Source organism: Acromyrmex echinatior, chromosome 1, assembly GCF_024713525.1.
Source record: "Acromyrmex echinatior isolate Ae372 chromosome 1, ASM2471352v2, whole genome shotgun sequence".
Taxonomy (NCBI): domain Eukaryota; kingdom Metazoa; phylum Arthropoda; class Insecta; order Hymenoptera; family Formicidae; genus Acromyrmex; species Acromyrmex echinatior.
The window spans coordinates 15703210-15729174 of record NC_141852.1 but is presented as its reverse complement, the minus strand read 5'-3'; the positions used below and the strand labels follow the sequence as shown (position 1 = coordinate 15729174).

Genomic DNA, 25965 nt, shown 5'->3' with positions numbered 1-25965 from the left:
TTTACTTCATACTTTTAAAAGCAAAGTGTGTATATTTGTGAATTTCTATATCTCATGCAAAAACATTTTATATTTTAAAAAGTTTAATTTTTTATCTTTAATCTTCATTTTTTAAAATTTTTTACTTTTTAAGTTACTTGTTTTTATTGATTTTCGTTTTTGAGTTTTAAAATTATATTTTTTTATTTTACTTTTAATTATATATATTTTTAATAAAAAAATTTTTTTAAATTTGTTTTAAGATTTCCGTCTATATTGTAATTAACTTCTGGTAGCAATCGAGAGTATATTTTAAAAAAGAAACCAGATTTTTAAGCTTTTTTTAAGTTTCTTCTTTAAATTTTTTAAAATTCCTTTTTTTTCTAAACTCAATTTATGACCAGAAAGAAACCGACAGAGGACATGACGGCCCAAAACCTGCACGACTTATAATCACAAAATGCTGCCGCGCACTACCGCCCTTTGAAGAAGTGGATGTTAACTACACAACACAATATTCACTTTTTTGCAGTGCTCTGATGGAAATAAATCGCTGAAATCGTTGAAATTTTAATAATAATTTAATAAATTTTAGTTATTTTACCGATTTTAATTATCTATTTCCATCAGGAGCAGCGCAAAAAGGTGAATATTATTGTGTGTGTGTGTGAGTATAGTTAGTAACATTCACTTCTTCAGAGGGCGGCAGTGCGCGGCAACATTTTGCGGTTAGATTTGAGCCATCATGTCCTCTCTCAGGTTTCTCTCTGCTTATGATGTGTGCTATAATACCATAACTGAGAATTATTAAAATTCCTTACTGACAATACATCTCATTGGTTAATCGATTTAGTTCTTAGATTCAGCCGACATCCAAAGAACGTGCATACAATGAGAACTCATTCCTAATTAATAAAAAACTCATGTGAATGAAAAAATACTTTTATTTACTAATAATTATTGATAATTATATACTATAAATCAAGCTTGGTCAATAAGCCAAAAGTTGATAAGAATATACATTGTAGTTATGGAAATATGCGATAATAACCGATCGTCTCGGTAAAACGTATACTCCGTTTGTTTTCGCCAACCTTCAGCAACAGTCGGTTGTCGTAAAAAGTAATAAATAGTCGGGAAAATAAAAATAAAATAAAATTATAATAAATAAAGGATATTAGTAAATATATATTTAAGATATATAAAAATTTTTCTTGAATTTTTTTTAGATCTAAATAGTATTTTCATGCAGATACACATTTTAAGGATGATAGATTGACAATGCGTGTAATACATATTAAAGGAAAGACCCCTATGAGATACTGAGTTCATTTTGGGTAAATACTAGAAGTCTATAGGCAAAATTTAAAATAATAATAGGTCATTTTGAGGGGAATTTAATAAGCTTTAAGATAATGTTATGTAAAATTTAATTGAAATTTTATTTTTTTTTAAATTAAAGAAATGTAAAAAGTGAGCAAATTGCAAAGTCAAAAATTGTTTTCCTAATTGAGATGCTCCGAGAAATCGATAATAAAACGCAAAAGTCAGTATTGCAATTCAAAAACTTTATTTAATGTTTCTAAAATGTAAACAAACAGCGTGAAAAATAATCATGCGGTGGATTATGTTCAGAACTCGTTTTCAGGTAGTCAGAACAAAGCATTGCAGAAATAGGCACTTGATGTTCATTCTGATGTCGGTTCCTTTGTTCGGTTGTCCTTTTTATTGTTGTACAATAACATTAGAGAAAACATTGTATATAATGAAAAATAAAAATAAATATCTAATAAATATGATAGGGAAAAATTGTTATAATTTATATTTAAATAAAATAGCATTATTTTCTTCTAAATAAAAAATAATTAAAAATTATTTTTTAAATAGAATTTAAAGTCTGCGTTTGGCTTTTTTATATTCTCTCTGTTTCTATTTTCTTTTAGAGTTAAATACTTATTACCTATTGTTTTTTTTATATACTTGACATCGCAACACTACCATGTCGCTTAACATAAATAACAATACAAGAAAATACTAAAAATTTTTATTTATTTAATCTTAATTTAAAATAGAAGATAAACAAGAAATATTTCACAATATTATATTAAGTGTACAACTTTGCTTCCGCCTTTTTTTTTCGAAATTCGAGACTTTATTGTAAAAAATTGGTTATACATTTATGATTCAAAGTATTGTCCATCGTTGGCCACTACTTTCTCCCATCTTTCGGGCAGCGTACGAATCCCGCGTTGAAAAAACTGGTCATCTTTTGAGGCGATCCACGAATCGATCCAATTTTTTATTTCTTCATAAGATCGGAAGTGCTGGTCAGCCAGGCCGTGTGCGAAACAAGTGATAGTCAGAGGGAGCAACGTCTGGAGAACGGCGGGTGGAGTAGGACTTCCATTTCAACGTTTCCAAGTATGTCTTGACCACATGGGGTCTTCGCAACATGGGGTCGAGCATTGTCATGCCGTAAAATCACTTTATCGTGTCTCTCGTTGTATTGCGGCCATTTGTCTTTCAATGCTCGGCTCAAACGCATCAATTGTTCGATACTGATCACCTGTGATTGTTTCAATCAGTTTTAACAACTCATAATACACTACGCCGAGCTGGTCTCACCAAATACAGAACATGACCTTGGAGCCGTGAATATTCGATTTGGCCGTCGACGTGGAAGCATGGCTGGCGACTCCCCATGATTTTCTGCGCTTGGGGTTATCGTAATGAACCCATTTTTCGTCCCCAATCACAATGCGATACAGAAATCCCTTCCGTCTTTGCCTTTCAAGCAGCTGTTGTCAAGAAGCAAATAATTCCGTTCAACATCTCTCGGCTTCAACTCGGCACCCAATTTCCTTGCTTCTGAATCATTCCCATGACTTTGAGGCGTTTTGAAATGGCTTGTTGAGTTACTCCCAATGATCATGCCAATTCTTCTTGATTTTGACACGAGTCTTGATCAAGTAATGCCTCCAATTCTGCATCTTCGAAAACCTTCTCTCTTCCACTATGCCGGTCTTCGACGTCAAAATCATCGTTCTTGAAGCGTTGAAACCACTCACGACACATTCTTTCACTAATAGCGGCCTCACCATAATATTTGAGAGCATTCGATGAGCCTCAGCCGCAGATTTCTTCATATTGAAGCAGAAAATTAAAATCTCCCGCAAATCACGAGAATTTGGCTCGTAACTGATTTTCAATTAGAATAATTTTATGATGCAGACACAAATCAACTAATGTTTCTATGGGGTTATGTTGACAGATGTCCAAGTTTATTGACGTCTATGATCTATTTATTTCACCACTCACCGCTAAAGCCATCTATAGGAAAACGGCGAAAGCAAAGTTGTACACCTAATAGTATAATATGTACACCTAATAGTATAATTCAAATAATTTATTTATCGAAGCATGTGATGTGATCGTATTTTCTGTATAATCTATCAATTTTTTCTAGTCTTTCTTAGCCTATCCATTCATATTTATTAATAATTCGATATAGGTATATTATTTCGAATGATATGATAATAATGTGAAATGAAATCTAATAATATCTAATAAATAAATTTATTGTGAAAAATGTTTTATATAGAATATATTAAAATAATTTACATATTAGTTATATTAAAATACTTGACATATTACAATATTACAAGAGCACTTAAGATCCAGCTAGATCAAAGATATTTATTCCCTATTGATTATATTTACACGTGTACGATCCTATGAGATTTAATATTGTTCAAAACATTACTTTTTAAATCTTTTTTATATTAAAAAGTTATTTTGACATTATAATAACGAGATATATATTTTGACGTAAAAAGTAAAATTCAAGTATATCAAAAATGTAAAAGATTCATACTAATATACTGATTGTGCGGAAAGTCCGGTTCAAAGATGGACATGTTTTGTCTCGGAAAAACAAAAATTTGTAATGTAGGATATCCTGAAATATAACATCTCTGAAATTTTTAAAAGTAGATGAAGTTACGAGAGCTCACATTATCGAAAGTATAATATTCTAAAATTACGCATCGACCTTATTTTTACGATTACATAAAAGAAAAAAGATATAAGAATTGTAAATTGAAAATAGAAACTTGATCTGAATTATATCGAATTATATTGTTTAAAATGGGGCATACGTACTATCTGTTATTTATAGTTACATAAAATATAATATTAGGTAACAATAATAGCAACTTGTAATTTTTAACAATGTAACATCAAGGAATCACAAGGATTATAAATTACTACACCTAAGGCGAGATATATCAGCAAATTAGTGAAGTTCACGATAAAAATTAAATTCTGTACAGATATGTTTTTGTATATATATTGCTGCCATTATAATTAATTTTCTACTCTTTTGACGCTGTAAGAGTAACATATATGAGACATATATTTTTTAGACGTTATCATAACTTATTTTTTTTTAGCAACATTTTATTAAGGATATATTTTTTAACAAAATGAAACTATTATAAAAAAATACAGATTTTTCTATATTGTATTTGTGTGAAAATAATACAAAAAGTTTGGCGGCGATTTGAAATTTGAATTATTTCAATAAGAAGTAGACATGTTTTTAAAAAATAATTAAGATAAAATGAGAAAATTTTTATTTAAATTATAAAATTGTATTGTTAGACATGAATATTGACATTATTGAATTGTTTCATATGTTACATATAACATTCATTTTTATACGGAAAATATTCCAATTTCTGTCATTTTTTACGGAAAAAAGTTATATACATAATGCATTCTTAAACACAGTGGTCAACTTGTACATTGAGACAAAGTCACATGTATATTTATTTGTTTTATTATAACACGAATATTATATAATCATGAAAATACGATTGCAAAATTGATTACGTTAACACGTGTGAAGCGTTTCTCGATATTACCAGATTTATGTACTTGTTGCCCACGACTGGACGATAAATTTCTCGCGTGATGTAAATTTATCAATAACCACGATTTTCGCCGATCGTCATTATCGTTCATATAACAAACGTTGATGCATGCCATGAAAGGCTTCTCTTTGTACAATATAATTGCACGCGCTTAGTATAATCGCCATTAAACGCGACGCTGGTTTCTCATCGAATTTCTGAACGACCCCGTTCGATATTATCATGTCTACTGCATATAGTGTGCCTAAAGCTTTTATATTTCACAAAAATTAAAAATCTATCTCAATTTTCTTTCTCGATTCACCTATATTTTCTGGAAGGCGATGCGACCGAACGCAAAGAATTTTTCACGATATATTTTTTATCTAATTTCTGTAAAGGATCAAATTTCATTAATTCGCTGATGCCTTTGATGAAACTCACAATAAATAGATATGCACGAAAAGAATATAGAATTTTGCTGAAGTATCTAAAAATTTAGTTAAATCTGAAAATTTTGTTGGATTATTAAAATAATTATGTAGAGTAATCTTAGTTAATCTTAGTTACTCTAAACTGGTCGCTACAGTGTCAAAACTTTTTTGAATTGCTTATCATATTTGAGTTTTTTAATTATTTTAATGGTCCGATCAAATTATTTTCTGATCTGTATTTATTCAAATTTTTAAATACTTCAATAAAGAAACTAATTTATACTGTGATGCATAGCTTCGTGTAAAAGCTACGAGTAATAAACGGATCAGAAGTTCGATTTTCACGTAAGCTACGTCCTGCAAAGTAATAAAGGATTGGGCTATCAACTTATCCTGTAATAAACCTTAAATTCTAGTTACAGTTATTTCTCAGGTATTTCCGATCGAAAACCGAGATACAGTTATCTCGGTTTTTGATCGAAGATTCTGACTTTTTTAACAAATCTCTAGCAGATAGAAAAAATCTCCGATTAACCACTCAAAATTTTGATGCATTTAAAAAAATGTATAAATGACCATGGTCAATTTTCCTCTGATTTCGAAAAGAAATCTTCGATAGGCCAGATTTGATGACATTTTTTAAGAAAAAAAAACATTAGTTAGAAAGTAATAATGTTGATTGATCTTCAGTAAGATAATGATAATTTACGAATTTAAAAATGTAAAATTTGATGATCTTTTCTTTAGAAAGAATATAATAAATTGAATAATATACTTAATCTTGAGTAGTAGATCGATGAATATGTGTAACATTAAGAGAAAGGTATAATAACCGTGATTCTAATTCTAAAAAGTCAAGACTCAAGATTAGGCTCAAAATTAGACTTAAAATTAGACCTCAGTTTTGTTTATTAATATCAAATTCAATTAAGTGCATTAGTACGCACTATTAAAGTCATTGCATATTGATTTAATTTGGAGATAAAAATAAAATGTAAATATCTTAAATAATAAAACGCAATATGTATTTACGAAATAACACAACAAAATGTATCGTTGTTAATCGTCGTAAATCATCGTTAAAATCATAACACAAAAACAATAATAAATAATAATTCCATTTTCAAGTGAAAACTTTTTATGTTTGTTTTTGTCTAGTGGGGTTTATATATATATATTTAAATTAAACATATATTTTTACGTTGATTTATGTACGACTTTAATGGCATCAGTATGGACTGTTATCTCCAATCGAATTCATTATAATTAAAACTCATTTAAAAAGATAGAGGCAATGGAAGAGAATTCTAATGGCATTCTTTAATTTTGAGTTTGAAAAGCTCGTATTATAAAATGATTTTTATTGATTTTTAAATTCAGCTCTTTACAATTTATATCGAGTAGAACTTGCAATATGGTGTTGCGATCAAAAGGCCAAAGATAATTGTCGTGCTGATTCGCCGTAAATCTGCGGTGAAACGATTTATATGATATATTCAGTTCATATGGTATATAACTCTGTGTGACCACAGAAGTGGTTCATGTCACAACATGTTGCAGTTTGGACAGCTATAATAGGATAGCTGATATATAATTCAATACCTACTTACACGGATCAAAATCTCGGCAGTACGTAATGAGTATTTCGAGATTGAAACAAATGCTCACAAATTCTCTGTAAAGAGAACACTTATCTTTTTCTTCTATTGTTACTTTCTATTTCCTTTTTTTATGTAAATAATTGATTTGTCGCAAAATTTTTATAATCTATAGTTAATTTTTAATTAATCTTCCTTTTTTTGATCAAATGAAATTATTGGACTTTATCTAAGTCTTTCTCACTACTTACACAATATCGGTTTTAATTATTTTGTTTCTTAATTATGGAGCTCCATGATAACTTCAGTAATTATTTGCAATAATAAAGAATCTCATAGCAGCGCAAAAGTAGTTTGGATATTGATTATTAAAATTAAGAGATAACTCGATGGTGTCATTTTAATATATTGTTTTATTATTATTTAAAATTTAAATGAATGACATATTTAATTTCCACTTATTTATTTTAATTTTTCTAGATAGGAAAAATTAGAATACATATTATAGGATATTTCTTGTAATTTTTCTTCGCGCTCTCATTTTTTATGCGTTCAAACATGCTTATATTAAAAACATTTCTTATCGAAAAAGTCATTCTTAGTTTATAATTATTTACTTCACCGTATCTATGATCATTGAAATTGGAAAAGCAATGAAAAATGTGCACGAATAATTGGACGAGCATTTGCTTGAAACGAGTTTACTCGTCGATATCCCGCAAGTGTACTCACGGTAAGCAAATAGACCAGCCATAATTATACGTAGATTGCAAACTCGCTACATACTCGCTTCATGCATCTATTCTTCTTGTATTCTTCCTCAAATGAGGATCTGTCTTTAAAAGATTAATAAAAACAGTAGATTTCTTTGAAGAAAGCCTGAGATAAAAATAGAATTGATATGAATTGAAAAAGATTGAAGAACAAAGATCGGACAGAGTGAAAGAATTGCAAGGAAATAGGAAGAAAAAGAAAAGGAATGAAGAAAGTTCAAAGGATTGAAGAAAGTGGATTGTAAATAGTAGATTATAAAATTAGAACGCAGGTATTTAGAAAGATGAAAAGAAAAATTAACAAGGAAATTCAAGTGAGAAGAGTGTAACTAGTAAAAATACAGATGAAAAAAAAAGGAAGACAAAGAAAGATGAGACGGAGATGAAAGAAGACTTAACGAAGTAATTATTTCCTTAATAAAAAAAATTAAAGAGACAGGATCAACGAAGAAGAATTACAGGAAAATTACAAAAAGAGATTCGAAGTTAGAGGGGAGCACAGGATAATTAACGAAAGAAGATCAAAACAGACAATTAAAGCAGAATTGCAATATTATTCTATGTTTATCTAACCTCTGCATTTTACCTTTAACATGCAATGATTTTTTTTTATTACTACATATGATGGGTCGTTCATGTTTGAATTAACTTTTATCATCTTTTAATATACAATATAAAAATTATTGGGTGAGTGTTATATATACTTTAACTTGTATTATATATATTGGGTCATTTAAAAAGTATCCGCGGTTTTTTCATTCAAAAATTGAACAAAAAACCGCGGATACTTTTTAAATGACCTAATACTTCAATTTTCAGAAAGTATTTGTACGGTTATAAATTTAAAAAATAGAACAAGAGATTATTATTAACTAGACTATTATTTAACTAAGTGCTCTTACTATTTTAAAGAAATATAATTATTTTAAAGGAATAATATAATATTTTAAAGGATTAATATATCCATGAAAGTTTTTGGTTTTTGGTTCCTCTTTCAAAAACTGGCATTTATGAGTACAAATTAATTTGACAATTTCGAAGTGCGCGAGTCGTCTAACTTGGTCATGTAACTAGATCATTTTCTATTTTAGACAATCTTCAATTTCTCAGAATTCAGAACAGAAGATTTTATTTTATAGACTTTTTTAAATGCTTTTTATATTTTATGCTTATAAAATTATAAAAATATTTACAATAAAATTATGAAAATATATAATTTTATATTTTACGCGTATATAAATAAATGTATTACATATATAGAAATTGAAACTACTAAAATCTTTTTTACTATATATCTTTTTGTAATTCTCTTTTATACTTCGCGCATACATGAAATCAAAGAGAATCAGAAACTATTACAAATTCTTTCAGATCTATAATTTTCTTTTATATATTTGTGCTCTTGGAAGTACTTATATCAATTCTTGTGAAAAATCTTAAAACTTTTATTTACGGTACTTATATCGCTGGTAGAAGCACTCAACTAAATAATAGATAAGTTATTAACACAAGAAGTACTCACTTGGCGGATACTCGATGTAATTGACGGTGGTATAAGCGGCGAAGGGTAGAGCGAAGATGAGAGCCAGTAACCAAGCACCTAAGATGAATCGTACAGGTCGTTTCAGCCCGCTCATGGCATACAAGTGCAAGGGATGGCATATAGCCAGATACCTCTCCAATGAGAATACCACTATTGTTAACACCGACACGTAAGATGACCTTAAAAAACGTACGAACTAATTTTGTAGTTGCATTATTATGTGAATTCTTTTAAATTCTTATCTTTAACCCTCGACTATATACAGCAACTGGTTATTTGAACCACCGAAATTTTTGAACGATTGTGCGATTTGTACGATTAGTACTATTTTAAATTAGTCGATAATTAATAGATAAGAAAACTTTGAACCTTCCTCTATCAGTCGCCGTAAAACAAAGGTCTACTTGCGTTCTATATTTGAAACAGCTAGATATTTTAACTTAGATATAGTTTCCATAGCTGTAGTTGTGAGGGTTAAAAAAGAATGTTATTAATATATGACTTTGTAATATATTCTATAATAAATATATGCATGTCTCTGTTCTTACTTTTGTATCTAAATTTTCAAATATTTTACAATTTTCTTGTAATTAAAGCTATTTTTTTTTAATTATGAAGCTAATAATTAAAAAAATATGAAACTGAACTCTAAAACACAAATCATAAAATATTTTTAAATTTTATTGATATATATATTTACATATATAATTTCTTCTAATAAAAATATATCTATAAAGGAAATGTGTAACGATGTTTTTGAAAAGGAAGATTATTTCAAAATAAGTTTATATTTCGTATGTTTGTAATTGCTACAAGATCTCAGTAGTTTCTGTGCTTCTCCTTTGTGCATTTCTTGAAGTTGTATATAGGAGACCTCATATATAACTTAAATGTAAAATAATCAAATGCTTTGAATAACTACTAATGGTTTTGAAACTTCGTGTAGTAATTTGCTCTACAGCTATATACTTTAGCACATGCATTCCTCTTGCATCAGTTATATATTTCTAAGCTCAATTGTCTGCAATCTATTTTGGAATACAATTTATTATGTAACTAAGAAAATTAACATGTCCATGCACTTGCTGTTTAAATTTGTTATTTGTGGTCTTTTTTATTATTCTTATTTATATATAATAAAAATATGAACTATCAATTGCGTTGCATTTAAAAACCATAATTTGGATTATAGATAGATAGAAAATTATTATTTATTTCTGATTAAATTTGCCTCAATATGTTTTTTAATTTTATTTTTATTTGATAGCTTTTTATCTGAACTTACATTTCTGAAACGTACGCTCGTATTTTGCACAAACCCACTCCAAGTGTCCATGGATATTGCTGCCAAAATACGCTTAATTCATTAGGCAATCCTGGAAGCAAAAAAAATATTTTATCTTATATAAATCGATTATTATATCATGTGTACAAGTTCATAAAGATTGGACCCAAACTAGAAATAATTAATCGATCAACGTCGAATTGATGATGATTTATCCTCGATCGACATCAAATCGATGTTGATTCAACGTCGATCGACGTTTATTCGATGTCGATCGACCAATCATTCCTGGCTGGGAGAAGACTGGCATTGGAAAGAGCGATTGTGTGGTGTATAATTTGTTTGTTATTCCTATGTCACTATTTTGAGAGACGTAGTTTAAAAACTTTATTTTTACACGGAAATAAAACTACAAAAGGTCTACAAAATAATTGCTTACGTAACGTTGCTTTATGCACTTCTCTCTGGGATCATTAATTACCTTCATTGATATACAAAGGACGTGAAATGTCCACAATTTTCAAATAGAAAAGTGCCATATACATAAAAGTAAAGCTTCAGAGTAATATTAGATCCTTTGTTAAAAACTAGCACAGATATAATTGTAAATGAATCATAACGAACACGCGTAAGTGAAAAGATACAAGAACAGGGTAAATCAGAGATTCAATTGTCGTGATTATAATTTATGCATAGAACTCGAATCACTAATTACAAAACAGAGCACAACTCGCGTTACAATTTTTCGCTTCGGTGAATTTAATAAATAAATTTTCTGTTAAAATTTGTTAAAATTGTTCTCATAGTATGAAAGACACTAAATAGAGAATCTAGATATACAATTTAAAGTTGAGCAAATTTTTTTTAATAGGTATATGAATAATATTTAGTTGCAATAAAAAGTAATTAAAAATGGTATCCTACATAAAGGATAAAAACCTTGAATTACAATTTTTCTTGTAATAACCGAACGAGATTCCGATATTAATTGTGTTTACAAGCGATGCATCAAGTGATGATATTACCTGTCATCGCAAATATTTCATGATTCACTAAGCGTTATTTGTGTCCGAGGACACTGCGCATGTTTCTTACATTTTTTTACGCTTGGCAACCATAGAGCATATCTATGTAATTCACGCTTTTATATTGGGTCGTATGCATACGAAATGTTGGATTTAAAATGAAAAAAAAATTTTCCCTTGCATTTGTTTGTTACACACAACATGTTATATTAGAATATCATAATTCTCTTACATTTTGTAAAAAATACTTCAGTGTTTGCAATTTTTCCAGTCACAGTAAATAAAATGACACACTAATATCATTTTATTATTTTATTGTTGAGTATGATGTCATAAAATTAGTTTAAAATATAAATATTGTAATTATGAAGATCATTACTTTATGAAGAACATGAATCTTTTGAAGTTATCATTCTTATATTTCTGTGTCTTTATGTTTACGATTTGATTAATCGATAGAATTTCTGTAACAATATGAGATGATTCTATTTTATTTCTAAAAAAACGTTAAAATTATCAGAAAATAAATATCATGTAATGTACTTCATATATTATATGTATATGTATATATATATATATATATATATATTTACACACACACACACACACACACACACACACAAAAGACTAAAATATGTAATATATGTTGTAAAATCTCAATTTTTGTGATCTCAAGATCTGAATATTTTTGCAAAATAATGAAAAGAATTTATTTACATAAAAATATAATGAAGCTATAATGAAAAACCACTAGTAGATAGTAATTCTACTTATTCTTTAAAAGATATAAGTAAATTTCAAATAGCAAGTAGTATTATTGACTAAAAAGGAACATTATCATGATAGATACAATAGATATTTGTAATAATTGCCGAAAAAGACAAATTCTGTCTAATACTTTAGGTCATTTTATATTCTGTTTTCTTGAAGATCACAGATAATTTTTGATATAAAACCGACATTTCTATGTAACGATCTGATATGACAAATTAATACGCAGGTAATACTTATATATGACAAAATAAAAGCAATAATCTAGTCGCTCGTTTAGCAAAATTGGCCTTTATGGCAAAGAATAAATTTTATATTGATCACATTGTGGATCACAAGAGAAAACTGACAATTTCTGTGAACTGACAGTATCATAAAGTATTACCTATTTAATATGCATCACTAGACACTGTTTGCTCCATTCTTACTCGTCTTTAGCGTTGATGTTGAAGTTTTCGATTTCAAAGATATATTAAGTTCATGAATCATGCAACAAACACGTGACGTTTCATTCAACGATTTATCGCGATGCCTTGTATCGGATATTATTAAAACGTAACTATATCATGAAATAACGATATGATTCAATGATGAAGTTTTAGCTTTTCGCGGACAGCATTAATGCTATGTCATTAAAACTTTGATCAAATCCCAGTGCATTAGTTACTTTCCATTTACAATTCTCACTTATGATGTCATAATTCAGTTGAATGCGCGGTCCTTTTGTATTCTGATAAGTGAGAGTCAACTAAGTTTATACCTACAATCTGCACAAGATCGAGACCGTGTGCTTTACTAAATATCTCATAAACTTATTTTAAAAGTAAGATTATAAACCTGTGTTGTCATGTAATAACTTGTTACCAAAATAAACAAGTAGTGACGTTATTAATCTGTATTAGTATGAAATATATACTCAGTTCAGTTTCACTTGTGTGTAAATGGAAAACAATTTTGTATTCGTCCGATACTAACAATATACATATTAATAAATATTAAGAGTTATCAAAAATATTACGAAACTTCTGTTTCTTAATAAATATATTTTTAAATGTATTTATATTCTATAAAGCAAATTGCATGAATTACAATATTTAAAGATTCTAAAATTATTATTAGAAAGTTTTAATTTTAAAACTTTAAACTCTAAAAATTTTTAATTCAGCAATTTGTGTGCTAAAACCATTCCTTCTTAATTAATTCCAAACCTTCAAACTATCTTCAGTCTTGCAAATATTTACTTGCGCATCGCTTATTTTTCATTATTTTTATAGTTTGGAATGCTCATTTTTTTTTATATTAACATTACTCTAGATAGAAAAATTCATCCATATAATTAAAATTTTTTTACACTTTTTTATGTCTATTTTAATTCTCATTATTTTATTATAAAAAAAAATATGAATATTAATATTAAATTTTATTAAACGTTATTTTAAGCTATCAAAATTTTAATAACAAACTGTAACTAAACTCAAAAAGCACTTGGATGAAAATTCATCCACAGTAATATTTTAGGATTAAAGATTCGCAATATACATTTTATCCAGGGATTTTATTAAATTTATGTTATTGAAAAATAAAGAAATAGCACACAAACAAGAAAAATACATAATAAACGTAATAAAGCTTGATGCATATTGTTACGTGAATCTTTTACGAAAGTGTTGCTTTTATCAGGTTTTATTTAATGACTTGGGATACTTGTGCGCGTAATCGAATATCGATATAAGATCGCTGCAAATTGCAATTAATCGAAGATGATGGAATTGTATTAATCGCATTGTGCAGAGTCGTCCATTTTATCCGACTTCAGAGATCACAAAATCCATTAACTAGCGGTTAATATCGAGTACGTGACAAATCCTCAAATCACGTGATAGAACGTGTTTCCGCATAGACGTTGGCTTTCACTAGGCTCAATGAAGGGCCCTTATTAGCGCATCATTAACGAAGATATCAGGAGATTCGTATTTGAGAAGTTTAAAGTTCACAATTGAAAGCTCAAGGCTCATATAAGTAACGTAACTCTTCACCACAATATAAACCCGAAACTTTCCACATAAATTGAATATCTTCACGTCGAATTTCATAAAAATTCCTGACTTACGAGTTCCTTTTTACATTAATTTTATTGAAAAGTTTAAAAACAATATTTTTCCGTGAAAAATATTGAGAAAGGAATGATAACAAAAACTATAGACTCGTTTATCGTGTTTGTGCGATTTCATGTACTCAAGATAAATATCGTACATTTTTACTGTTTAATTAAATTTCCAATTAATTTCTTTAATTCTAACTATTCTCGTATTACGTAAGATATAATGTAATGTTGTAGTAATCGGAGAGATCTGTGAAATCATCCTTCCGTCGTAAAAGTGAAATTTTTTTCTCACTGGAGAATACTTTATTAGATACGAAGTTCTCGTATTTTCTTAGCAATCTGATATGTGGTCGATCAAGGAGAACGTTGAAATGTAATATATAATATATAGGGCATAGTATACATATATATATCTGGATTTGACGGAAATTCTTTTAACTATAGATATCGAAATGCAACACAATTATTTGAACTAATTCTTAACTTATGAGCAACTGAAATAAAGTGACTTTTGTGAACTAAGCTTCAATGAATCAACCAGAAATTCTTATATTATTATTCCTGCGAAACATACGCGAGTCACTTGAAACATTTCATACCTCTTGCCAAATATCACGTTACAGGAAACAGAGTTATCCGCTAGATTATATAAATATTCAGAACACATGTGGAAACTTTCTACGTTTATATGAGAAATGAAACTTTTCTAAGATATCATTTTTCATTCGCCGTTTTTCTTTGCTGCGTTACGACTTTCGCGACACTTTCTTGAAGTTTCTAAAAGGTACTGATATATAAATTGAGCGGATTCTTAAACTCCGCAATAGTGAACTCATCTGAAGATATCACTCTAATTTTGTAATCGCTGGAGAGTCATTAAGAAAGTTTTGCTATTTTACTTGTAGTTTGTGCAAAGAATTATTTGGTCATTAAGTATGAAATATCCGTTTTTCGTATTATTATTAATACGAAATGTCTATACGTTTTTAAAAATAAATTTGATAGTTATCCATTCGATAGAGCAAAATTTCTGCTTTAAGAATCTGTTTTTTAAATTTTTAACGGAGTTATAAATATAATTAAAGTTAAAATGCTTTTTTTGTTTAAAATGCTTTTTTGTTTAATAATTAATAATTTTGATAACTCAGTAATAAAAAATCTTAGGAACAATTTAAAAAATGGTTTTAGGGAAAGTTTTGAGCTTTTTCGTTAGAAAGACGAAATTCACAAATTTTTTTTAAGCACGTGACAAGCGCACAAAGTAAATAAAAAATTTTTTATTTTATCCAACTCAAAGTTTTTTACATATAAAAATTACTAAATCCACAGAAACTCAAAAACATAGCGGCCTTTTGAAAATATAGATTTTAAAACTCTTTTCTTAAATTTAGATTTCGCATTTATTTTTAATAAAGTTACCACTGCTATTAATAATAATATGGAAACCGAACATTTTATACTTAGGACTGATTACAACATTACTTTAACTTTAAGCAAGACTTACAACTCTCTCTGTCTCATTTTAAAGCGAGTTTTAAGCCTTGCTTAAAGTTAAAGTAACGTCATGATACAACTAGACTTTAATAATCTATATAATATGAAACGTATTTTTGTGCAAACGTACTCTTGTATTTAACATAAATTTCAATTGCCTTGTCACGTGTATGAAAGTAATTAAAAAAAAAGAGAAATGGCATAAGCCAGTCCAAAATAATATATAGTTACAACTGCGATGAATGTTAAACTGCGATGATTAATTTTCTACTAGATTTTTACTTAATATACGTAAAAGTGATTTTAAGGATAAATATATAACACTTTTATAAACTCTTTATTATATTTCTCCTTAAAATCTCCTTATTATATTATTATATTATATTATTATTTCTTTTTAAAATTTCTCTTTTTTTAATAAATTCATCACGTAACAAGACAATTGAAATTTATATTGAATACAAGAATACGTTTGCACAAAAATACGTTTCAGAATAGATCGATAGCAAATTAGAATATTATAAAACGGGATTAGAATTATAAATATTCTTTAGTATTTAATATAAATTTCAACTGCCTTATTATATACGTATGAGTCTTTTTTAAGAGAGAAATATGATTTTAAAGAAAAGTGTATGGAATTTTTACGAATTTCATATATTTCTCTTTAAATTTTTTTTTAGAAAAAAAAACTCATACGTAATAGAAATTTTGAGAGAAAAAGCGATTTTAAAAAAAATACAGTCTGTTCAATAAGAAAGTGTCTGCCATAATCAAAAAACTATAAACATTTAGACAGTTTTTTATTTTTTTTTTTGAAGTACACATTATTAGCTATTGCGCAATTACCTACCCTAGTATTTTGTCCAATCACCTCCATTACTGATTATTGCATGACACCTTTTTTCCATACTTTCGACGAAATTATCTGCATATTTCTTTGGCAAAGATCGCCATATCTTCTTAATTTGAAATGACAGCTGCTCCACCGTGTACACTGGCTTTCCTTTGAGTTTCATCTTCATGTACGACCACACATTTTCAATGGGATTAGCATCTGGGGACATTGCCGGCCATTCCATTCACTAAAAACACTGCCTCGTACCGCTTCAAGAATTTGGCACTCATTGTAAAAATAATAAATTCGCTGACGTAAACTACACAATGTGCTGGTAGGATATATTGCGCAAAAGAGCACGAAATAAAGGTTCAAACGAGTTCAGGAAGATATCGCTACGGTCGCTCTTTGTAGAATAATGAGTATCACGTTCTTATTGAACATAATGAGCATCACGTTCTTATTGAACAGACTGTATATAAAATTTATAAAAGTACCATATATAAGTAGCTTTCTTTTTTTAAGAAAAGATTATATATTATAACAAGACAGTTGAAATTTATTTGAATATTGCACAAGAATATGCTGTTATAATTCTCACGATTTGCTAACGTTTTGACAAAAGTCAAATAATATACAGTTACAAAGAATGTTAAATTAATTTTCTGTCCAATTTTCACTCAATTCAGGACATCTATAACGCGCGAAAATGTTCACATTCACTAATGCTTGCATTAATCTCATAGTTGAGAAATTCATACAAAGACGTACAAAGGTACATACATAAGTGACATATAAAATAAGGCCGAACAAACGCGAAATATACAGATTGCATTAAGGGCGAACAGTATTTGAAACTTCGGACACAACTATCATGAGAGAATATACGGCAATCGAAGAATGATAAAGAAAAAACATGAGAAGGACAGGATAGAATCAAAGTAATCTCAGTATCGACTACGTGACTTTAATTGCAAAGTGCTCAATTATTTATGTTTCTTATTTACAAGTTTTTATCGTATTTTAATGACGATCCTGACGTTACGGCATTGCTAATTACGAAGCAAAACGTATCAATGTTGATTGCACGTTAGAAAAAGAATCGTTTTTCTATTTTAAGAAGCGGAAGTCGACAATAATATTATTCATTGCACTGGAATATTCATTAAGCAACGAGTCTGCATGTTCGTTTATCTTCACCTTTGTTAATTGAAGTCTGCATGTTCGTTTATCTTCACCTTTGTTTTTTTCTAAACCTGACAAATAGAATCTCCATTCATGTTGATCTCTGAAGGATATTGCAAAAAAATTAGACTTTATAAAGTGAAATCTTTCTGGAAGACAATCTTTTACCGTGTACCTACTCTTCAAAAATTGGATTTGCGAGAATAGAAAATAAAATCGATCAAACAATATTTGATGTGTATAGGTATCTATATAATATAAAATAATAGTTCTGCAATATCCGAGTACATTGATCGTCAATCACTTTTGTAAAATTGACAAATACAAGATCCGTTCAGAAATACTATATCCAAGTTTATAAAGTAAAAGTATCGAATTATATGGTAGAGTATAATACCAACAATGTATTAAATCAGAAATGATAGGAAATAATTTAATGCTATTATGTATTTCTATATTGTATTCATTTTGTGTTAAGTACAATTGTTCCATAATCAGAAGATGCTTTTAAAATCAACATATCATCTTTATAAAGTTAATGAATGTTTTTTATTCCATTTTTCATTCCAACAATTAATACGATGGCACAAGCGTTAGGCATAGGCGATTAGTTCAAAAGAAAAATAAAAATAGAAAACAAAATGTTTTTTTATCTACTGTATTCAAACGAGAATATTTTCATTTACGTTTATTTTAGAGATCAATAATAATTGTGGGAATGAAAAATATTTTCTTTAATGAATATTTACTTTAGAATATTAATAATGGATTATGATTATTTATTCATTGAGAGACGACATTATGTAAATCAATATCCCAGCTATCAATCATTGGCAGATACTGCTCGTAATCCTGACAGATGAACTGTTTAAGACAGCACTCAGAGAAATATCAGAGGAAACTTTATTCTAAAGATTGGGGGCATAATTTATTTATTTATCACGTGAAGGAAAAGTTGACGATTGATGTCGATGCCTGAGATCGTCTGTAAAAGTTTCGTATGCGCTTTCTCTTTAATATACGCGAGGGAAATGTTTGCACTGCAAAAAAAAATGTCTCCGGAGAAATCAGTAATAAAGAAATACGATTATCGTTGATTCTCTAATAGCTACTGTTCGATGATTATCCTCGATAAATTTCTGCGGTTCGTCACGTTTATTGTAGGAATGTAAGTAATAGATAGTCTGTTCGCTCGCGCGCGAGGGAAGCGTGATATTAAATCCGAAAAATATAAACAGCGTCGAATAGAGAATTTGAGAAAAATGAGAAAAAGCGTTATGAAACCTAATATATCACTTTTGAATTTTTAAAAATATCTTAGAATTTTTTAAAACATGGATCATGTTCGATTTAAATTAGCGTAGTCTATTAATCCTTTATTACTCGCGTGGGGAGTCTAGCACGGCCCACGTGAGTTTATAAGGTATCTCTCCATTTATAAGATCTAACCTTATAAATTCGCTAAATGTTACAATATATACATTATATACATTATTATATTTAAAAAACAAATTATATGTTTTACAATTAAAAAATGTTTTTTCTTGCATTCATCTTTATTTAAAGAACGATTTTATCTAAAGGATCTATAGAATATTATAAATTTTTATTTAATTCTAAATCATGAAAAAGTACAATGAAAATTGAAATGTAGTATTGGGGTATGCCCTAATTACACAGGTAATTATATTGATAATTATGTAAAAGGTAATTACGTAAAAAAATTGTGCAAGTAATATAGAGTTGATGCAAAAATGTCGAAGATAAAAAGTGGCGCGTTAAATTTTTATGTTGATTTGCAACACCACAACGAAAATATCGAAATTAATCCTTGGTACGTAATTCTCAACCGTATAATTAACACGTAATGAATAGGACGCGGTGCTGTGTATACCTTCATTATCGCATACATGGTGAGATTCATTATGATGATTATCGCCCGCGCGAAGAGACAATGCAATAGTTAGGTTACAGTAACTTTGTTTCAGAGAGAGCAGCGCCTATTCTTCAGTCGCTCAAGGTGCGGCGGTTTTGACTGCGACAATATCAATAGCTGATTAAATGAATCGTCGCGAGCTAAAATTCATTACGTGTATAATAATCACGATCAAAGCGACGATAAACAAAAGTGGATGAATTCTTAATGGGTCGCGGTGAAGTGATGTTTACAGGATAAACCATTGTTGTCGTTAACAATTTAACATAAATGTACGTGTTTTTTTTCTGCCACATTATAAGTCATTATCGTGAAAGCCCGGTATAAATGATTACCTACAACTTAATGCGATTACTACTAATTGGATGAACAGAATAATTATTGCATCCTAGGGTGAAGCTTATGGCTAATTAATTAGAAATGTCAACAAAATGCGCTTAATAAAATATAAAGCCGAATTACAAACACTACACGAACTCTTGCAACGTGAACGAAATGACAGGTATGGAGCAGTTGATAGGAAAAGTCAAATAGGAAAACTTTAAAGCTGAGACTGGCACATAACTGTGTATCGGATCGAAATACCAAACGAGTCACACTTCCACAGATATTATTCTAGCTGCGTGTATGATGTCAAGTAGAACGAGACGAGATAAATCAGACGCCGCGCGAAGTGGCGATCTTCTGACGAATCGAGTGTATTGAATAATGTAAACCTATGCTGCGAGCACAGAAAATTTTCAAGCAGAAAGAAATTTCTGTAATAAATCTGAGAAAATATAATTTAACGGATTACAAGCATTACATTTTAAAGAATTGGAAACAATTTTTCGAGTAAGCAACTATACTAATTTATTTATTTATACTAATTTATTTACTTATTTTAAGTGACTTAAGTTATGCAGAAAATTTTATGCTATAAATGATAATAATGAAAATTTTATATTCTATATACTTCAATAATCCAAATCGATAACTTGCATTTTGTTGATTTTAAATAGAAAAGAAATTAAAATTTTCTATAATTTATGTAAATAGCTTGTATTAATCAACTTATTGTGTAACTTGATAATTTATTGCGATAAGAAAATTAAATCAAGAAATATAAAAGTATATTACAAAAATAATGTGTAAAAAATATTTTAATAACTCAGTAAATATTTGTTACATCTAAAGCGACGTTCACTCTTTATTAGTAAAATTAATATTATACAATTTTCAAATATATTAAAGCTTTACACATTACAGAATAAATTAAAATTTTAATCATACAATTATAACTTTTAAATGAAACATGACTGAAACTTCAAATAATTTAATTTGCATGTTGAAAATGTAAAGGTACTAAGAAATGAATTTTTATTGTAATATAATTTCATAAAAATTTATTAAAGGCATTTAAAATTTTTAAACATCTTCGAGATCCAGCAACAATTTATTAAGTAATTTAATATATTATATTAATTTCGCATTTATTTATCTTCCTAAATTATGAATTAAGTAATAAAATAAATTTTGAATAATATACGCGCGTATTATTATTGTAGAAATCATAAAAGAATAAAAAAATGAAAGATCTTAAGAACTGTATTTTCCAATTCAAATCGACTTTTTAAATTATTATTATCTTTATTATTGATTATTAAGAAGTCTCTATTATTTACTATTCAATTTAGCATATAGAAATTTATAATTAAAGACAGAAAATAATTTTGACAATAACTGCCGACTTACCGAGAATCAAGAGAAGCAAGTCGGATATCGCCAGATTGAATAGATAATAATTAGTGGCGGTTTGCATGACGGGATTTCGCCTGATGACAATGCAAGTGACCACGTTGCCGAACACGCCGGTGACAAAGATCGCTACGTAGACGAAAGTAATCGGCAACACGAGCTTCAATGGTAGATGCTTCGGTCCCCAGATTGATCTTACATATTCGGACTCGCTTAGGTTCATCAGTTCCGAAATGTTGTCGATCCTTAAAAGATATCGGCCCGAAAATTCCATACTTCGCGCGTTTCATTAGCTCGGTCGATCGCTTTTCCCCATCAGTAGTATCACTGATCAGATCGTTCGTTCACCGTACGCTGATTCTATCTCGGATAAGGAGGATTTTATCTCGTTTCTTCTTCTCTTGACAATCATGATTCTACACTATATTAAATTCTCATCGAACAACGCACAGAAACTTAACGATATTGTTCTCTCGGTTTTTAGCACATTAAATCGAACATCGCGAATTGTTAATCGACTCATTGTTTCTCAAAAATGATAGTTCTCACTAATCAATTTCAATCGCTCGGTTTCGTGGATATTTTCGAGAAAGAGTCTGTTTATTTTTTTTTTTTTTTTCCGGGGATGAATAGCCGCGATACGCGCGAGAAATATATAACGGGGTGGAAAAGTGCTCCATTCGACTGACTGTGAACAAGTGACGACCGCGGAGCGCTCTGGTCTTCGCTATCGGACCACGCGCCCATCTACCACGCATCCAGCCCTTAACTTCAACCCCCTCGAGAGAGCACGCTGCGCCACCCGTCCAATAGAATCCCGCTGATCGCCGCGTGCAAAATATTCCAGATATTCGACGCATATTGTTCTAAACGACATCCCAGTGAGAAATAACTCATCGAATTGATGTCGAATCGACATCGATACGATGATTTCGACGACAATTCGATATCGATTCAACGTCTAATTGACGTTATTTCTCTTTGAGATGGTGAAACTCTGAAGCAATTCTGGTTAAATGATATTGAACGATTGATTTTAATCAAACGGTCGATCAGATCCGAAGGATTTTATACGATGTTATTGACAGTACAATTAAGAAATTCTTCTACGTAAAACAATAAGTTGAGAACGAGTAATAAAATTTTTGTATATTGAAAGTTTGTTCACCAAAAAAAGATAAATTTAAAACTCTAATTGTAAGTTAACGATTCATTAAATGAGGTATATAATATTTTTTATAATAAAATTATTTACAGATCTTAAGATGCTTAGCATTAGAATATCCTTCTAAGACGCCAATAAATATGTTATTAAATTACTTGTCAATTTAATTTGCGATATTACTACACTAAGAAAAATGTTTTGTTCTATGAATCAAAATTTTGTTGTAACAATAAAAATTTTTTGAAATACAAAATTCGAATACAAATTTTTAGTTAAAATATACCTAACAAGACTGTAATCTTATATGAATTAAATTTTTAGTTATGAACTAAGTTTAGTTGGTATAAACAAATATTTTTGATATTTACGAAACAGAGAAATTATTTTGCAACTGAATTTTATATTTTTTGTTATATAAACAAAATATTCAGTTGCTATTAAACAGTTCTTTAACTAAACAGTTTTGCTAAAAGCACTACATTTTTTTCCTAATGTACTCTAGTTCTGTTAGAATTGTTTATTTCAAGATTAAAAATTAAATTTGGTACGCAGTTTACGGGATTAGATAGATATATAAATTTACACTGAATGATTTAAGCATTAAAAAAATCCAGCTTGACTGTTTAAAGTTTTTATTCCATTTAATTTTTGTTCACATTAGGATCTTAAAAGATATTTAATTTAAAAATTGTTCATTAAATGTATCATAAATAAACCGATTTATATTAATCCTCATAAAATAAACTTTCCTGGCAATCTTATGTGAAATTGCATTGAGCTTTATTTCTAGCTTGTCGCACAATCTTTATTTGAGCAAAAGTGATTCGAGACCGTTAAATGAGATTTTAAAAAAAGAAAAATTCGTCTTTTTAGGATAGAGTTTTTTTAAATCCATTTCGTGTATTTTAGAATGAAATTCATTTCTTTAGATTTAATGTATCAATCTTTGCGTTTCCTAAAGATATTAAAAATAGTTCGGTTATACTATTTTTGCCTTTTAACGTCTGCAATTCCCATTCTATTTATTATCAAAATTCAAAGTTTTAACTTTCGACAACAACTGATACACGTGATCAATTATTATTTTGTTCGTCATTTAGAAAAAAGAAAATCTAATAATTGTGATAATACTTTTTTACACATAAAGTAATGAAAAAGTAAAAGGCTTTTTGATAAGATATAATTTTATATACCATATATGGGAGGGGGGGGGGGGGGAAGGTATTCTTTTAATTGGCGATTGTATGACAAAACGTGTATCCAATGAAATAGAATTGGATCTGTTTTTCCGTGAATGTTTCTCATTTTGTGCAACAAACTTCTGCTTTCGGTATTGCTCCGCTTTATTTACTGAATTGTTTAAATCGCTCCGCTGCACGTACCGTTCATTTGTCATATTATTCATTTCACAGTGTTGTTTTCTTGTATTATTACCGTTATTTTAGCACATGAAAATAACATATCGTAAACATACTACATGTATATATTATTATTATTATTGTTAATTTACTTTATCTATATATGAAGATTATATTCATGATTTTATTGAATATGGTTTAAATGTAATTTATCGAGAATTATGCACGCCTATCATGTGCTATGTTACGTGATATTTATTACCAAAATCACTTCACAGATGACGTTTTAATTCTCATACGAGCAACTGTGTATAATGTGCATATTGCGGATCGTTAATGAGCATGTAGATGTGTAATATGAAGTACAGAACTGTTTACAACACTAAGGGCCTCTTTCATCAACTCTAATTAACTCTAACATCAATGGTTAATTGCTGTTGCCAATGTGAGAACAAACACAATTTATTTCAGAAGTGGAAAAGAGAGAAGTTCTAATATATTAAACTGTTGTAAATATTTTTACAAATTAAGCTTTGTTTTCCATTTCTAAAATTAAAAAGAAATGTGGAGTAAGTTGAACCTCGATTAAAAAGTTAACCGCCAATTGTAAAATCGAATTTTAATCGTCGATTAATTTAATCAAAGATTGGTAAAAGAGACTAATGCCCAATTTCTCCAATATATGATTAATTAATGTCGTTTCTTATTCTTTATTTTTTCTAATTCTAAGAAAAAGATAAACGGTTAAGTAAACAAAAATTAAAGTTAATATTATACAATTTACATTGGTAGAACTGAGCTTAAGACTATTTTCAGACTTGACTTACCTCAGATATGTCACCTTAGACGTGTTTGCAACGAGAAACTCCCGTTCGTGATACATCAGACGCACGCGTTAATTATGGAAATGTGTTGAATGTGTATCGTAACCCGCAATCATTTTTCGATATATGAAATTTCCTGAATACATTTCACAGAAAGTTGTAGCAGTATTTGTAACATACAGAAATGTAAAAATACTAACTAAAGTTGAGAGTTATGCATTTTTTTATTAATTATAATCGGAAATTGTTAACGCTTTAGGTTGACAATTAAAAATATTACTTTTGACGCTAATTTTACGTATCGTTATTAAAATGTTCCGTTATTTTACCGCGTTGAAAGAAACTATACCTCGGTTTTTTAAATATATTTATTTTTATTTTTTAATTTATTCTTATTTTATTATTTTTTAATTATAAGTTTATGTATAATGACAAATAATATATACTGCACTATTCTCGATGCTGCTTTACGTCAAACTTCTATTTAAAAGTCCTAAAATGAATAAAACTTTATTTTGTAAAATGATATTATTTTTTGTATCTAAATAAACATTTTGAGAAAAACATTTTATGTATTTCGCACGAGTTATTTCTCGTGTACGTAATGACTAACTCTCGTGGTAACTAAAAATGTCAAATAGAATTTAAAAAAACAGATATTCTAAAATTCGAAGAGAGAAGGATTCATATGTGCCTTATATAGTTTTATTCAACGTTTGAAACAATTGTTAGCTAAATGTAATACAATCGTTTTTCTTTTTCTAAAATGATGTTAATGTCTCTTATGAGTAAAAGCGCATTTTAACGTCATGCTTTTTAACTCACATAAACGGATATTTTTCAATAATGGATATATATATATATATTATTTGCGAGACTCATAGATTATGCATTCTAAGATTAAATAAGTTTACAAAACTCGGCAAAGCTACGTTGAATCTCGATCAAAATGAATTTCCGGTTGACACATCGCGAATTCGCGAAACGTAGCCGGGCGTGGATG

The 25965-nt window shown here is 28.8% G+C and overlaps 1 protein-coding gene across 1 annotated transcript in view; it reads right to left on the bottom strand.

Moving 5' to 3' along the window:
* LOC105154748 (neuropeptides capa receptor) overlaps window positions 1–25965 on the bottom strand; it is a 39165-nt gene extending 13200 nt beyond the window's left edge. Inside the window, exons 1-3 of the mRNA XM_011070466.2 lie at window positions 21613–25965; window positions 10526–10616; window positions 9220–9419 (exon numbers count right to left, since the gene is read on the bottom strand). Of these exons, the coding sequence (XP_011068768.1) occupies window positions 9220–9419; window positions 10526–10616; window positions 21613–21889 (568 nt within the window). The 5' untranslated portion in view covers window positions 21890–25965. The remainder of the gene's footprint in view (window positions 1–9219; window positions 9420–10525; window positions 10617–21612) is intronic.